We start from the raw sequence: 17,715 nt of genomic DNA on the forward strand, positions 1-17,715 counted from the left end.
GATCTTCCTTTCTAAGGGTTTTGCGACTGCCAGGTGTTTAAGCTTTTATACCAGTTCTGCTGTGCATCTTACTAGGTCTGAATTTAATGCTTTCATCTGGAATGCTGTTCCTGCTTTTTTCCTTGCATGAATTCTACTGATTGTTCAAGTCCTTGCAGCTGACTGATTTCTTTCTTTTTCCTGTAAATGTGATGTGGATGTCATGGCAGGACCAGTATTTACTGCCTATCCTAATCACTTGGTTATCTTGGATCATAGCCTGTATCCAAGTGGTTCTTTTCAGATTCGGGTCAACTAATTAATAGAAGGCTCGACCACAGCAATTTGCTTCAATGTGAATGTTTACTGAATAATAATAAATGAGTAAAGTGATAATAAATGAAAGAGAAAAGGAGAAAGAGCAACAAATCTCACACGCTTTTGCCTTTTGGGGTCTGGCCTGGAGGCTTAGGGTCATTCCCGGTACTGTTCACGATTCCAAGCTGAGGCAAAGTCCTGCGAATTGGAACAAAACTCTCTCGCTGTCTGATACAGTGTGACAAACAGCCAGCACAAAGAAAGCAGACACAAAGACAAAACTGCTGTCTGGCACAGAAAACACAGAATGGGGAAACAAGTGCAGGTGTCACCTTTGGCTCACAAAGGAATGTTCACAAGACTCATTCAAGGTCATGCTGCTTGTTAAGTATTATTTTAAACTTTCCCAGTCTATTTTCCTATTCTCTACAGCCTTATTTTCTCATGCAGTTGTCAAATATGATCATTGTTAACTTTTAGCCCTTTAGCCCGTTCTATACAATGGTACAAGCTGTCTTTTTGAACCACGACAGTTCTTGGGGCGTATATGCGTCCACAGTGCCGTTATGAATGGAGTTCCATGGTTGTTTTTATCCAGCAACAGTGAAAGGAGAATTTCATAGTCCCAAATCAGGATAGTGTGTTGCTTGAAGGGGAACTTCATGTTGAGCAGTTGATGCTCCCATGCAATTGTTGCCTTCATCCTACTAGATGTTAGATGTTGCAGGTTTGGAAGGTGCTATCAGTAACTTGGAGACTTACTGCAGTGCACCTTGTAGATGGTACCCACTGTTGCCACTGTACATTCCTAGGAAATGGAGTGAGTGAATGTTGAAGATAGCGGATGTGGTGTCAGTCAAGCAGAATGCTTTACCCTGGATGATGCTGAACTTTGAGTGTTGTTCAAGTTACATTTGTTAAGGCAATTACAAAGAGTTCCACTATACTGCTGACTTGTGTCTAATAGAAAGCAAATGCCAGAAGAGAAGTAGTGAGTTGCTTGGCTACTGAATGCATAGTTTTTTGACATGCTCTTGTATTCTCAGGGTTCACTGAGGCATTCAATGATGGTAATACCATTGGAAGTCAAGGAGCAATGGTTAGTTTCTGTCTTGTTGAAGGTGGCCATTCACTGGTGCCATGGGAAATTAATGTTATTTGTAACTTGCCTGCCCAAGCCTGGATATTGTCCAGGTCTTGCTGCATACAAATAAGCATTGCTTCAGTATCTAAGGGGCTGTGAATGGTGCTGGATATTATGCAGTTATTAGTGACCAACCTCAGCGTTGACCTTTGTGATGAAAGGATCGACATTACTGAGGCAACTGAAGATATGGCCTAGCACACTGTCTTGAGGAACTCTTGTAGCTATTTCATGTGTTGAGATGATCGACCTTCCAAAACCATGACCGTCCTCCTTTGTGGTAGGCGCAGCCCTAGCCAGTGGAAAGTACAGACCTACCCAGTGGAAAGTTTGCCCTCTTATTAGCATTGGCTTCACTTTCACTGTTTGTACTCTATAAAATGCAGTCCTCACCCCTGGAATTCACCTCTCGTTTCAATGTTTGGACCAAAGCTGTAATGAGATCAGGTGCCAAGTGGCCCTGCGAGAACACGAACTGAATGTGTGTAAGCAGGTTATACTTTTGCAACTGTTGTTTGATGACATTCTTGATTACCCCTTCCATTCACTTGCTGCTGATCAAGGGTAGACTGACTGGGCAGTAATTGGCTGGGTTGGACTTCTCCTGATTTTGTGCACAGGCCATAACAACAGGGCAACTTTCCACACCGATGCATAGATGCCAGTGTTGAACTGCACTGGAGCAGCTTGGGTAGGGTGTTGTCAAGTTAGTTGATGCTGGGGACGTCAGTAAGAGGCGGAGATGGATCATCCGCTCCACACTGAAATTATCTGCATGCCTGAGTGTTCTTAAAACAGTATTAAATATTTGAAATTCACTTGCCACCTGAAAATTTCTCCTCAGTTGAATAGATATTTTTCGACCATTGCTCGTTTTCACTTAAGCACATTCACCGCCCACCATTGATCTCCATGTTGTTTGCAAAATTAATCACTCCTGGCTAATGGTTAGAGTACAGTGCTTTTCTCCTTTATTGGTCTAAAGGCACATTTGTTTAACTGTGGTAAAGAATGACTGTTATTGAATCTTAAAGAGGAGGCAATTTCTAACAAGTAGTAGTTTATTGCATGATAGGAATAGGTATAAGTTACATTGCCTAGTTGGCTGTAATAATGATCAGGAGGAAACAATGACGCATTTGTCTCCATTACAATCTACATCTGGACTCCTTTTCTTTTTTGACCCAATATTATGTTATGACATATTGGATGGAGTTCAATACAGAATCAGACATTACCGTTTCAGAATGATTACCTTGTTCAGAATATTCCTATAACAAAGAATTGACAAAAAGGAAGTGGGCTGAAACAGTTAAGTTCTGCTTAAAAATGGTCACAGTAATGCTGTGTTTATCAGCTTTCTGACAAATGTTTGTTTTTCTGAAAATAGTGCATGTATCCAGTCTTGTGGGTGTCTTGTCATACAATAGTCTTGTCATGCAGAATATCAAAGCACTATTTTGAGAGAAGGTATACCTTTACCAAATGTCAGTTTTGCACTGAAGATATGCCATGGATGGTTTGTGAATTGTGCAGCTGAACTAGTCAATAATTATAATCTAGAGATGATTCTTGAATATGGCCTTGTGATGTGTCCCACTCATAACTAAGAAACTTCTGGTTTTATTTAACTTAGGGTAGTCTTTTGAGTCTTGAAGTCCTTGGCAATGGATGGCTGTTCAGGGTGGTGGTTCTGAGAAAGGAATACAGATTCAGTGAATTTGTAAAAAAAGAGAGTTAGCTGCATTTGAGAAATGTTGTAAAAGTCAAACATTCAATAAAGAATTCACTAAAAATGGTCAAATATAGTACAGACTGGAAGGATGATTTATATCAATGACTGCTGGTATTTAAACACACATTGCAAGTTGGTTTCTTGGAGTATTGAAGGGCATGGTGTGCAGTAATAAACACAGGATGAATTAGTAGGAGAGGTATTGTGTGGTGCGCCTCAGGTCTTGGCTGAGGCAACTGAGATCTTGAGCAAAAAGTGAAGGCATGTAAATAAATTTGATACAGTGCTTCAAAACAAAACAAAGGGAAAAAGAGTACAATTATAGAGTTTTCACTTGTATATTTAGGACCAAACTTTGGAATTACTTGTTTTACTCAGACATGGTCAATATTTTCCTTCTGTTGCTACGATTTGAGTGTTGATGTGACACTGAACCAAATCTGAGAAACAAGTAGTGCTGATGGGATCACTATTTAGTATCCTGGAAAGATAAAATCCTGTGTTCTGCATGCCTACCTTGTGTTCTGACTGATTCTGCGTTCAAGGTTGCAGTTAGTAAAACTAAAGTAGCAGCGGTATCTGTGATTTAGTTAAAGCTCAGAATGTTATTGTGTGTGGCCCAGTCATCTAAAGAGTGGGATTAGGCTTCTGGTCTCCAGTGGAGGGGTGTGTGTGTGTGTGTGTGTGTGTGTGTGTGTGTGTGTGTGTGTGTGTGTGTGTGTGTGTGTGTGTGTGTGTGTGTTTTTGAAGCTCAGCATTACAGCCGATCCCTTGCAGTGGATAACTGGCAGCTGAAATATAAGATGGAACTTTTTCATTTGATTTCAAATGATTTTTTTTGTTTTTTAATGGAAAGGGCAAATTTGTGTGCCAAGGGGAAGAAACAGTGGAATTTCAGAAGCTAAATTATGCTTTCAGAAAGACAGCACATGTATGATAAGCCAAATATCCTCACCCTGGTTCTGTAACCATCTGTGATTGAAGGACTTGTATCGTCTGGTTCTGCCAGCTGAGTTAAGGAAAATACTGGCACACAAATGCTGCATTTAATTAAGGTAGAAAGATGGCTGACATACGCTAAAATATGCACATATGCTGGTTTGCACTGCTAAATGTATTTTAGCAAATATAACCTAGGTCCCTTATTCCTTACTACCATTTAAGGTGATGGTTGTAATTTGCAAAAAAAAAGAAATTGTGAAAATTATTCCATCCTGAAATGCAGTTCTGCGAGTGAACAGGGGAGGAGTTGGCCTGGGGATATTATCGTTAGACTGTTAATTCAGAGACCTAGATAATGTTCTGTGGACCCAGGTTCAAATCCCACAGTGTATGGTGGAATTTGAATTCAATAACATATCTAGAATTAAGAATCCAATGATCATGAGTCCATCGTCAATTATTAGGAAAAAAACCCATTTTGTTCAATAATGTCCTTTATGGAGGGAAGCTGCCACCCTTATTTATTCTGGCCGACATGTGACTCCAGACTCTCAGCAATAAGGTTGACTCTGAACTGCCTTCTGGGCAATTAGGGATGAGCAATAATAAATACTGCCTAGCCAGCGATGCCCTCATCCCATAAATGAATAAAAAGACAATCATGTGAAGCGTACCTACACTTTTCGTAACTAAAAGTCTGAAATATTTGTGTTACGCAGTCTCTTGTTGCCCTGTTATTTTTGTATGGTATTAGCTAGAGTGAATCAGCACTGCTGCTCTTTGCTTGGATGAGGTGTTCTCTGTTTGCTATTCTGCTTCTATTAATGTTCTCAAATTTTTCTTCCGTAAAGCATGATCAAAAGCCACTCGGAATATAGTTTTCTTTCTCTTTTTTGCCTTTCTCGTTCTTTCTCTTTCTGTGACCACACTGTGACTGCAGTCGATACTGGGGTTGGAGTGCAGATGGGCTGTCAAAGCATCCCCCCACCCCTTCTCAGCCTCACTCCATCCCCACAGTTCCTACCCACAAGACCTTCCGGCGTTCTTACTCGCCCAGGTAACGAAGTCCCATCCGCATCTATTCAAAATGCCTTGTCTCATCAGGGGACTCTTATTTTGGGCTTTAGCGTGGTTTGTCATATGTTTTGAGTGGCTATACCATTTGTTTGCTTTAATTCATTGCCAATTTTGTATTAATTTTCATCCTTCTTTCAAATAATGACAACATTACTTATTTATGAATGTGAACCATCACAATTTTTAATGTATCATCACAGCTGAATATTTTTAGTAGCAGTGGGATGTTTGATCAGCAGTGATCCATAAATTTAGTGTAATTGAATAATTGTTGCCTATTCTGAATAATTGAAAGCAATACTAAATGCTGGCACAAGCACAATGGCGGGAACAGTCCCTTTCTGCGCTATACCATTCAATGACCATGTTTCCATGCTTTGAAGTATTTCAGTCAAATTTTGTAAATGTATTTTATGCTTTAGATTTTACTCACTGACTATTTTATCTATAGCATGTTGGACTATGACACAGAAAACCTTAACTCCGATGAAATTTATAGTTCTCTTCGTGGGGTCACACAAGCTATCCAGAACTTCAGTTTCCGTAGTCAAGAGGATTTAAATGAACCAATTAAACGCGATGGAAAGAAAGACTGCGATGGTGTAAGTATCCTCATACAAACTCAACACAAACCCTTCTTTGACTGTCCATGCATTTGCCTTGATGAGGGAGCCTGGAACAGAATAGTGACAATTGCTGTATATTTTTGGCACAACACAAATAACACTAGGCTGAAAGCGAGTTTTGAGAAGATTTGTAGCTCAGGTTGAGTTTCTGGATGCGAGTTTGCTCGCTGAGCTGGAAGATTAGTTTTCAGACGTCTCGTCATCATTCCAGGTAACATCATCTGAGCCTCCGGTGAAGCGCTGGTGTTATGTCCTGCTTTCTGTTTATCTGTTTAGGTTTCCTTGGGTTGGTGATGTCATTTCCTGTTCTTTTTCTCAGAGGATGCTAGATTGATTTGGAGCCAATGTGTTTGTTGATGGAGTTCCGGTTGGAATGCCATGCTTCTTGGAATTCTTGTGCATGTCTCACATGAGTCTGAAAACTAACCTTCCAGCTCAGCGAGCAAACTCACATCCACTAGGCTTAAAGTCCTATTACCCTGGGGGGCTCCAGAATTTCAGTATCCATATCAAGTCTGTGTCCCCTTGGTATACTGTAAAGTTTTTTTGGTGAAGAATAGATAATGGTCCCTTTTGATATAATTTTGTTCTTACTGTTGCTTATCTTGCCCTACTGGCAGAATGTGTCTTTCTGTTCTGTGTGACCGTTAATATAGCAATTTGCTTCAAAGTTTTCAATAGCCTGGAGGACCTAAGATGAATTCAATCAGAACAAACCTGAGACTTCCAGTTTTATGAACTCCTAAAACACAAATAACATATTTGTGCATATTGCACTTTTTGGAGAGATCTGTATATTGAAGCGCAACTTCTGTTAAAGCATATTTGTAGTACAATGTACACACAATTTGGTAGCACTTTACCATTCCAGCAAAGAAATATGGTGAATTTCCAATTTACCAGTGATTTTGCACCTGTTGTCCTTGTCCCACCTAGAAGTTGATGGGCAACAGTTGCATAAAAATACCATTATTTGAGTTCTGAGGAAGAGTCACCAGACCTGAAATGTCAACTGTTTTTTTCCTTCACAAATGCTGTCAGACCTGCTAAGCTCTTCCAGCAACTTTGTTTTTGCTCCATTACCTGCAAGTTCCCCTTCAACTTACACACTATGCTGATTTGAAACTGTATAGCTGCCCCTTTGTCAGATACCAGGTCCATTATCCTGGAATTTCCTTCGTAACAGCACTGTGAATGTACTTCTCCACCTCCCCCCATCCAAAACCACTTTTTGCACATCATCTTTTCTCCTTTTCAAATTTTACAACTAACACATGTTGTGGTGGCTATCAATGCCCACGTATGATATTATTCCAAAATTATTAATGCAACATAACGCAATGAGTTGTCTGTGTTTCTGTTCCTTATTGCCCCCTATCTGGGGACCTTTGATATATTCCCAGCAGTGTGACTGGTCCCGATGCTTTCCTGAAACAGCTCATTTGAAGACCCTCCCAAGAATTCATCCCTCTTTACTTCAGTAACTAATTCCATAATTAATTAAGTGTGGGCTAACCTGATTATCTTGCTCCTGTGTGAACTGTATTTATGTAATGTTAAAATATTTTGAATATTCAACAATGGCTTGTATATCACTTTTTGTTAAAGGTATCAAGGGATGGAGGAATTGCATCTCCATCTTCTGACATCCGTGGAGGTGGTGAGCCTGTAGAAGGAGGAAGAACTGCGCTTGACAACAAAACATCTTTACTTAACACTCCAGCACCCCGCTCTTTCTCTGGACCTCGCACTAGAGAATACAACCCATATAATTATTCAGATACGATCAATGTGTTTGACAAGACAGCACTCAAAGAAGCAATGTTTGATGATGATATGGAACAATTTCGTGATGGTAAGACACTTTCGTTTGAAATACCTTAAATAATTTGGCTTCACATAATATAACTTTACTGGATTATGGTGCAGATCAGTAATTAAATTAATGTTAATATAGTGACTTGACGCAAAGGAATTCCGGAAGCCAATATGAAACAAAGATCTGCAGCTAGAATAAATCTGAAACCAAAGCAGAAAGTGCTGAAGAAACATGGCATGTCTGACACGATCAGTGGAGAGAAAGTAGAGTTAGCTTCAAGTCCAGTGTGACCCTTCCTTAGAACTGTTCTGAAGGGTCTCTGGGCTCAAAGTCAACTCTGTTTATCTTGCTGTACGTGTTGCTAGATTTGATGAGTTTCTCCAGAAGTTTGTTTTTGTTCCTGTGAACCAGGAGCAGAAGTAGGCTATTTGGCATCTTGAGCCTGTTCGACCATTCAGGAAGAGTGATTGTGTATCGTTGTTTTGAATTCCACATTCTCATCTATTCCTGATAACCTTTAATTCTATTGCCTGACAACTATCTGTATCTACATTACAAATAATCAGTGCCCCATCTTCTCCACTTTCTGAGACAAAGTTTCAAGGTCACACAATCTAGAAAACAGTTCTCACTTCTGTCCAAAAAGGGTGACCCCTTATTTTTAAACTATGCTTCCTCATTAGGATGCATCCTTCCCATGCCCACTTTGTCAAGACCTTTCAGGATCTTACGTACTTCAGTCAAGTCACTCCTCAAGTGGAAACAAGCCCAATCTATCTAGTCTTTCCTCATAAGACATTCTATACATTTCAGGTATCGCATTAACATTTTTCCACAAACAAGAAGATCAAAACCATACAGAGAACTCCAGATCTAGTCTCATGATTGTATAAATGGGCCATAATACTCTTGCTTTTTTCATTCCCTTTGTCATAAAGCATAGCATTTCATTAGCCTTCCCAATTACCCATAGTACTTCTGACTTTTACTGACATATGCACTAGAACACCTGAAAATGCGCAAAGGAAGGCAACTGATAAATGAATGGGTCAGATGGTAGATGGCAGGTGTAATGGGTTTCTGGATGGCAGACAGTGACAAGTGGTGATCCAAAGCTTTTCACTTTATATGTTTAATGATCTAGATGAAGGAACGGAGGGAATTTTGGTTAAGTTTGCAGACAATCCAAAGATATGTAGAAGAAGAAGTAGTATTAAGGAGGTAGGGAAGCTGCAGAAGGATTTGGACAGGTTAAGAGAGTGGGCAAAGAAGTGGCAGATGGAGTACAATGCTGGGAATGTGTGAGGTTATGCACTTTGGTAAGAAGAATAGAGGCATGGACTATTTCCTAAATGGGGAGAAAATTTAGAAATATGAAGTGCAAAGACACTTGGGAGTTTTAGTCCAGGATCCTCTCGAGATAAACTTGCCAGTTGTCAGTCGTTAAGGAAAATACAATGTTGGCATTTAATTTGAGAGGACTTGAATATGAAAGCAGGGATGTACTTCTGGGGCTTTATAAGGCTCTAGTCAGGCCACATTTGGAGTATTGTGTGTAGTTTTGGACCCTGTATCTCAGGGAGGATGTTACTGGCCCTAGAGCAGGTTCAGAGAAGGTTCACGAGAATGGTCCGAGGAATGAAAAGCTTAATATATGAGGAATGTTTTAGGACTCTGGCTGTATATGCGATGGAGTTCGGAAGCATGTGGGGTATCCACTTGAAACTTACAGAATACTGACAGAGTGGATGTTAGGAAGATGTTTCCATTGGTAGGAAAGACTAGGACCTGACGGCACAGCCTTAGAGTAAAGGGAAGACCTTTTCGAACAGAGATAAGGAGCAACTTCTTCAGCCAGACTTACTGCCTCAGAAGACTGTGGAGGCCAGGTCATTGAGTATATTTATGACAGAGATAGATAGCTAGATTCTTGATTGTCAAGGGGATTAAGGGTTATGGGAAGAAAGCAGGAGGATGGGGTTGAGAAACTTTTCAGCCATGATTGAATGGCAGAGCAGACTTGATGGGCTGAATGGCCTGATTTTTGCTCCTTTGTCTTAGGGTCTTATGAATGGTATTCACAATAAAATAAGTTGTACAGGATCTTTGGAACAAATAGGTTTGATGGATTTTAGATCTGTCTCCACTTGAGAATTTTGTTGTTTTCTTTTTAAGTAATACTGTGCTCTTTTTGTTTCTCTTGTCAAAGTGAACAACTTGACATTTTTTTTCTTTTTATGCTCCATCTGTCAGATTTGTGCCTGTTCACATCACTTATCCTTATGCAACCTCCTTATGTTCGCTTCACAAATAGTAGCAGCAGCAAAAGCCCATTCAGCTCTTCCAGATGGCTCCATCATTCAGTGAGATCATAGCTGATCATATACCTCAATCCAATTTTCTGGACCTGTCTGTCTGTACCCTATGGTTTTGGTATATTAAAATCCATCAAACTTTAATCTTAAGCATGGCTAAAGGCTAAACCAAAGCTCTCTGGGACAGAGTACCAAAGGTTCACCGTCCTCTGAGTGAAAAAATACCTGATCTCAGTTCTAAATGGCCTCCCCATCCAAGAGGTCCACCCTTCCACCATCTACTTTGTCAAGCCCTCTGGGAATTCTGTGATCACCTCTCATTCTTCCAACAGAACATAAAGGATTTGTCTATTTAATCCATCATTTTAAGGTGATCTCTACAGTCAAGACCAAATTTGCACACAATACTCCAGGTGTGGTCTCACCAAGTCCTCTATATAATTTCTGCAAGATTTCTTCTCTCCTTATACCAAATCCATTATCCCTAGTTGGTGTGGCCTACACGTGATTCCAGAACCACAGCAATATGGTTGACTTTTAATTGCCCTCTGATATGACATTGCAAGTTCAAAGACCGTTGGAGATGAAAGACAAATGCTGGCCTTGCCAGTAACACCCACGTCCTGTGAAAATAAAAATCTGATGGGAATTCTGGGCACATTTCTTAACTGGTGATGTTCAATGCATGAATAAATACTGTTATGTACTTAGCGCTTTAGTGACTTTTTAGCAAGTGCACTATGTACTAATAAATGCTCGCGAATAACTTTTAACATTTCTTAGATCGGGTAATGATGCAATTAATTGCTATTTAAGCCTTTTGCATGCTTAATTTCTTTTATCACTTTCAAATAATACGCCCAGAGCAAAACTAGAGTTTACAATATTGTTTTCCCACAAAATTGTGTACATTAGTCATAGTTGAAAGCTTTATGGATCAAATCTTTAACATTTTCAGTTACAGAGTACTGCTTCTGAAATTATGCATTGTTAGCTGATTTAAATGTGTGCGGAATACAACAGTTCCTGAGCTGTGGTGCCATGAAAATGTGCCAAGGAAAGCATCTGATCAATGAATGGGTTAGATTATGTTTACAAGAGAACAAGTTGTACATAATCTGTAGAATAAATAGGTTTGATGGAGTCAATGATTTGATTCACGATTTCTTCATGTTCTTGTGTGCCAAAGAACATGAAATCTACACTGAGGTGACAACTGACTCAAAGCTATAGTAAGGATCAGCGAAACAATTGAAAAAACAATGAAATGTGTCAATTAGAAGCTCTGATAAATCACTGTCCTGGGAGGACTCTCCACACTGCATTGCGATGATTATAAGCAATTTAGTGTTGAATTCTCTCAAACTGTGGGATGTATTTAAAAGTTGTGCTAAAATATGACACTTGCTTTGGACACTAGGAATGAAATGTTATTTTAAAAATGCTCTAAGTCTTCCTGGATGCAGTTGTGGTTTCTAGCTAAGGAGGCAGATTCTCCGTCTGAAAAATACTAAAAAATTTTCTGAGTGGTCATCATGACTGTGTCTCTTGATTTTAAAAATGACATTCACTGGGGGATAAGAGTTTCTGCAATGGGTCTTCATGCAATTCAACATAGCAGTTGTCAACCTGCAGATCTTTGGACCCATGCAGCAGAATACCCTAAGATCCAGAGTGTAGGATTTGATTTGTGTTAATATTTGTTAAACAAATTGCAAAATTTCAATGTTTCTTTAACCATGAACATGATAACTTTGCAGGGTATAGTTCCTCAGCTGGAGAAAGTGAGTATTCTTATTTTCAAGGTGCTTATTCTAGCCCTTTTCCTATTTGTGGTCTGAAGGGTATCCTGCAGAGGACTACTCAGTCACAGATGCTGCTGCCTAAGATACACATGTCCCACTGTTGATATCCATTGATCTTGGTGCCTCTGTCAGCTGTGTGCCAGTTCTAGGCGCGAGGCTCCTAGGATTGCTGCCAAAAGCCTCCAATTCTCCATTGACACTAGAGTTAGTAAATGGGCCCTGTTCGAAGCCTGACACTCGTTTAACATGAAGAAATGTAGACAGTGTCATTCCCCACGTGACCCTGACAGGCTGTCTCCTGATTACATTGCAGTGTTAAATCACAATGCGTTGGACCACCATGTTCCTACAGCCGCCTTCCATCTTATTGTCAGTGATCAGAGTTCTCCTTTGTGCTGCTGTTGACAATTTTTGCACTGCATTTTGTCTGGCATCCCTGCCACTCTTGCTGCCAAGTAGTCCTACCAGGAGAAAACACCTGGTAACGTCACTCGAGGAATTGTATGTGCACAAGCCTCTCCACTACAGCAACATTTCCGTTATGTCTGTTTTCAATAATCCTTCAAAATTTATGTCAGTGAGTCATCAATAATCCTTAAAAATAGGTAATTATTTGAAATAGCTCAACTTGGAATGTGAACTGCCTGTACACTTTATATTAGACGAGAAAAAGATTTAACTTAAGGAGAATACTTGGGAAATGTTGTGGACGTGACTGAGAATACGGAAGCAGAATTTACTAGAATTTTTTTTTAAATGTGATGCTTCATAGCCTTCATGACAGAAAAAAAACTGAAGCCATAAGATAATTGCATCAAGGATTTTATCCAGGTTAATCCAGCCTTATTTCAAGTAAATGTCATTTTGGTTACCTGTTGAGCCAATCTTTTGCAGATTAACAGAACTATGGAGTGAAACCCCAGGTTCATTTTTTTAAAAAAAAAAGCCCAGATATTTGGAGGCACAACTACCAAAATGAATGTCCTAATCAGAAGGTGGATCACTTAGAATTCTTTGAAATGATTTTATTTGTAAAATGAACGTTATGTGTACTTATATAAGTAATTGTTCAGGACAACTGATTCCAAGGGATACTGTATTATCCTGTTTGATACAATCTTTGCAGTGTTTGGGTAGGCGAAGACCCCAGTGCACTCCCCTGAGGTGCTGTGTCCATGACAATGAAGAAACAAAAACATAATTGTCATGACCACACAATATCTCAAAGTACTTCACAGAAAATTAGAAGTTTTACATGTTGCCCTGTTGTAAAACAAGGAATACTGCAGTCCATTTACACACTTTGTGCTAATACATGTGTTTCCTGTTAGGTGGCAAAACTGTACACATTACTCCAAGGTAATAAAATGTGAGTCTGGATGAACACAGCAGGCCAAGCAGCATCTCAGGAGCACAAAAGCTGACGTTTCGGGCCTAGACCCTTCTTCAGAGAGGGGGATGGGGAGAGGGAGCTGGAATAAATAGGGAGAGAGGGGGAGGCGGACCGAAGATGGAGAGTAAAGAAGATAGATGGAGAGAGTATAGGTGGGGAGGTAGGGAGGGGATGGGTTAGTCCAGGGAAGACAGACAGGTCAAGGAGGTGGGATGAGGTTAGTAGGTAGCTGGGGGTGCGGCTTGGGGTGGGAGGAAGGGATGGGTGAGAGGAAGAACCGGTTAGGGAGGCAGAGACAGGTTGGACTGGTTTTGGGATGCAGTGGGTGGGGGGGAAGAGCTGGGCTGGTTGTGTGGTGCAGTGGGGGGAGGGGACGAACTGGGCTGGTTTAAGGATGCAGTGGGGGAAGGGGAGATTTTGAAACTGGTGAAGTCCACATTGATACCATTAGGCTGCAGGGTTCCCAGGCGGAATATGAGTTGCTGTTCCTGCAACCTTCGGGTGGCATCATTGTGGCACTGCAGGAGGCCCATGATGGACATGTCATCTAGAGAATGGGAGGGGGAGTGGAAATGGTTTGCGACTGGGAGGTGCAGTTGTTTGTTGCGAACTGAGCGGAGGTATTCTGCAAAGCGGTCCCCAAGCCTCCGCTTGGTTTCCCCAATGTAGAGGAAGCCGCACCGGGTACAGTGGATGCAGTATACCACATTGGCAGATGTGCAGGTGAACCTCTGCTTAATGTGGAATGTCATCTTGGTGCCTGGGATAGGGGTGAGGGAGGAGGTGTGGGGACAAGTGTAGCATTTCCTGCGGTTGCAGGGGAAGGTGCTGGGTGTGGTGGGGTTGGAGGGCAGTGTGGAGCGGACAAGGGAGTCACAGAGAGAGTGGTCTCTCCAGAAAGCAGACAGGGGTGGGGATGGAAAAATGTCTTGAGTGGTGGGGTCGGATTGTAAATGGCGGAAGTGTCGAAGGATGATGCGTTGTATCCGGAGGTTGGTAGGGTGGTGTGTGAGAATGAGGGGGATCCTCTTAGGGCGGTTGTGGCGGGGGCGGGGTGTGAGGGATGTGTTGTGGGAAATACGGGAGACGTGGTCAAGGGCGTTCTCGATCACTGTGGGGGGAAAGTTGCGGTCCTTAAAGAACTTGGACATCTGGGATGTGCGGGAGTGGAATGTCTTATCGTGGGAGCAGATGCGGCGGAGGCGGAGGAATTGGGAATAGGGGATGGAATTTTTGCAGGAGGGTGGGAGGAGCTGTATTCTAGGTAGCTGTGGGAGTCGGTGGGCTTGAAATGGACATCAGTTACAAGCTGGTTGCCTGAGATGGAGACTGAGGTGTCCAGGAAGGTGAGGGATGTGCTGGAGATGGCCCAGGTGAACTGAAGGTTGGGGTGGAAGGTGTTGGTGAAGTGGATGAACTGTTCGAGCTCCTCTGGGGAGCAAGAGGCGGCGCCGATACAGTCATCAATGTACCGGAGGAAGAGGTGGGGTTTGGGGCCTGTGTAGGTGCGGAAGAGGGACTGTTCCACGTAACCTACAAAGAGGCAGGCATAGCTGGGGCCCATGCGGGTTCCCATGGCCACCCCCTTAGTCTGTAGGAAGTGGGAGGAGTCAAAAGAGAAGTGGTTGAGTGTGAGGACGAGTTCAGCTAGGCGGATGAGAGTGTCGGTGCGGGGGGACTGGTCGGGCCTGCGGGACAGGAAGAAGCGGAGGGCCTTGAGGCCATCTCCATGCGGAATGCAGGTGTACAGGGACTGGACATCCATGGTGAATGAGGTGTTGGGGGCCAGGGAATTGGAAGTCCTGGAGGAGGTGGAGGGCGTGGGTGTGGAGGGAGGACATTACTCCAGCTGGGATCTAGCAAGTATCTTATTGCAAGATCAACATTATCGCCTCTTGTATTCAGTGTCTCTATTAATAAAGCAGAGGACACAATGCCTTAGTAACTTCTCTCTCCACCTATCCTGCCATTGCAGTGATCTGTGCAAATATTTTGAGTTCTGCTCTATTTTTCTCGCAGCCTTTAATTCTTCCGGGTTTAGTGTCATTTGCAAGCTTTGAAATTGTCCCCTGTACACTGAGAACCAGATCGTTAATATATATTGGAAAAAGCAAGGGTTGCAATATTGACTCCTGTGGAATTTCACTAAAATCTTCCTCCAGCATGAGGAATGTCAATTGACTATTACTGTGTTTCCTATTAATCAGCCAATTTTGTTTTCATGTTGCTGCAGTCCCTTTTTAAATCATCACCAAAAGACATGGATTTATTTAAGGCAGCAAAAAATTAAGAAACTGGAGAAATTCATGCAAGCAAAAGTTGAAAAATCCCAAACCCCTGAGGATGTTCACCTTTAAAGTGTTGAAAGAGCCAGTTGTAGACATGATGGATGCATTAGTGACCATGTTTCAAAATTCTACTAATTGAGAAATGGTGCCCATAGGTTGGAAGGTTGCAAATCTAGTCCCACTGTTTAAGAGGACAGAGAAAACTTGGAAGTAAAGACTTGTTTAGCCTAACAGCAGCACTAGGGAGAATATATTACTTATGGTAAACACACTAGATTTCTGTATGTTAAAGTAATTGAATTATCTACAGTAAACTAATTCCTTCACTGCTCTCCTAATCTCTTGATGAAAAATATTTAATTTCTTGACAGTTTAATTCTACTTGATATTTAGCACATTTCACGTGCTTAAATGCATTTCACATTCTCGTGTAAAAATAGCACCGTCTGTGTCTTGTATATTTCAGTAGATAGATAATATGCACACCTAAAATATGTTTTTTGCAAACTTGAAATATCACATGTTAAATTTGGGCAATGAGTTATTTCAAGATTAAATTTGGCATGTGAGACTTTTAAGTTATACAAGAAGTCTTTCAAACATAGATATTTAGGCCAAATGGCCACCTTCTGTTCATAATAATTCAGTGATTTACTTAATCATGGATTAATTAACACAACTGTCTCCCACTGCTCTACTTCACCTGAATTGTCAATGCTGCTTGGCCTGCAATCATTATTGGATAAACGCTAAAACTGAAACTATTTTACAGGCTGCATTCACTAGCTTCTGGTTCCATTGCCCTCCCTGAACACTGAGGATGAGCCATGCTGTTTGAAATCTGAGTTCTTTCTGACTCTAAACTGAGCTTCCATCCACCACCACCACCACCAAAAACATTATTGTCATGCTTTTCTTAACAGCACTGGAATAGCCGAGTCTGCAGGTCTGTTGTCCTTCCAACTCCCATCCTCTGTCCTCCATAAAGAAATGCGTATAAAGCTTTGCTGCCTGAATTCTATCAAGCCAACACTTGTTCATCCAAGATAACAAAGTGTGAAGCTGGATGAACACAGCAGGCCAAGCAGCATCTCGGGAGCACAAAAGTTGACGTTTCAGGCCTAGACCCTTCTTGCTCATCTACAATGGCTCTCTCGGACCAGCGTTACCTCAGATTTAAAATTCTAATTTTTGTGTTCAAATCTTTTTGTAGCTTTGTATTTCCCTGTATTTGTAACTTACTACGGTTCAACAATCCTCCCTGAGCTCAACTTCTCACATTCTGAACCTTTAATTATGACCGATTTCCTTAATTCCTGTATTGTCAGTCAGCCTTTCATTTGTCTAGAGCCTTGACTCTGAATTCTTGCCTCATTCACTCCCTGCCTGTACCCCCTTTTTTTGAGATACTCCTTAAAGCATACATCATTACCTGAGCTTTTGGTTAGCAGTCCTAATTTTTCCTTGTGGAGCTCAATGTCAAATATTGCCTGATAACACTTCACTGAATCACCTCCCTATGCTTTACTATGATAAATCTGCTATATAAATGCAAAATTTGACAAACTTGTTTGAAAGATTTTTAACTCTGAATTTCCAAATGTTGCACAAGTATTTTTGGTCACATCTGTCCATTCAATCCATATTTATTGTGAAAATCATTAGTGTTTGTTCAATTGAGTATGATTGCACGAGAATATGATTGATTCCAATCAGTATTCTTGATTGCTGAATTCTGAAGTGAAATTAAGAAGAATTGATTTATGATTTCTTGCTGTCCTCTCTTCTGGATTTTAAAAAAAATTACTAGAGTTTTTTTGGGAAGAAAAAAAAACTAATCTGCATTTTAAAAGAATGTGATTTCTGTGGCTAGAGGAAGTAATACTACATCTCCATACTGAGAGTTTGTTTTCTTTGTGTGTAATTACTCCCTCGAATAGGCTAGATCCTTTCACTTTTTTGTAGATGAAACTCATAAGACAGCGAAAAAATAGGAAGGGAAATAGTAAAGTTCAAAGAGTGCATTACATCACCGAAAGAGGAGCCATCAAAATATTATCAACTACTTAATATAAATGAAATTCTGAACAGATGCTTTGAAACCATTGTTTAATGTCCAGCTGGTGAGCTTTGAGATATACTGGCTCATAGGAGTAAGATAAACCGTAAACGGGCAGTAAGGAATTGTAGAGTCAATTGGGGAATAAAAAGAAAATCCCCTTCTGGAGGTAGAGGACATGGGTGAGATATCAAATAGAGTCATAGAGATGCACA

General features: G+C 41.0%; 1 protein-coding gene across 1 annotated transcript in view; it reads left to right on the plus strand.

Moving 5' to 3' along the window:
* clasp1a (cytoplasmic linker associated protein 1a) overlaps positions 1–17,715 on the plus strand; it is a 287,369-nt gene that overhangs the window by 246,953 nt on the left and 22,701 nt on the right. Inside the window, exons 37-39 of the mRNA XM_059647511.1 lie at positions 5,059–5,175; positions 5,647–5,797; positions 7,430–7,676. Of these exons, the coding sequence (XP_059503494.1) occupies positions 5,059–5,175; positions 5,647–5,797; positions 7,430–7,676 (515 nt within the window). The remainder of the gene's footprint in view (positions 1–5,058; positions 5,176–5,646; positions 5,798–7,429; positions 7,677–17,715) is intronic.

The sequence above is a fragment of the Stegostoma tigrinum genome, chromosome 7 (genome assembly GCF_030684315.1).
Source record: "Stegostoma tigrinum isolate sSteTig4 chromosome 7, sSteTig4.hap1, whole genome shotgun sequence".
NCBI classification, from domain to species: domain Eukaryota; kingdom Metazoa; phylum Chordata; class Chondrichthyes; order Orectolobiformes; family Stegostomatidae; genus Stegostoma; species Stegostoma tigrinum.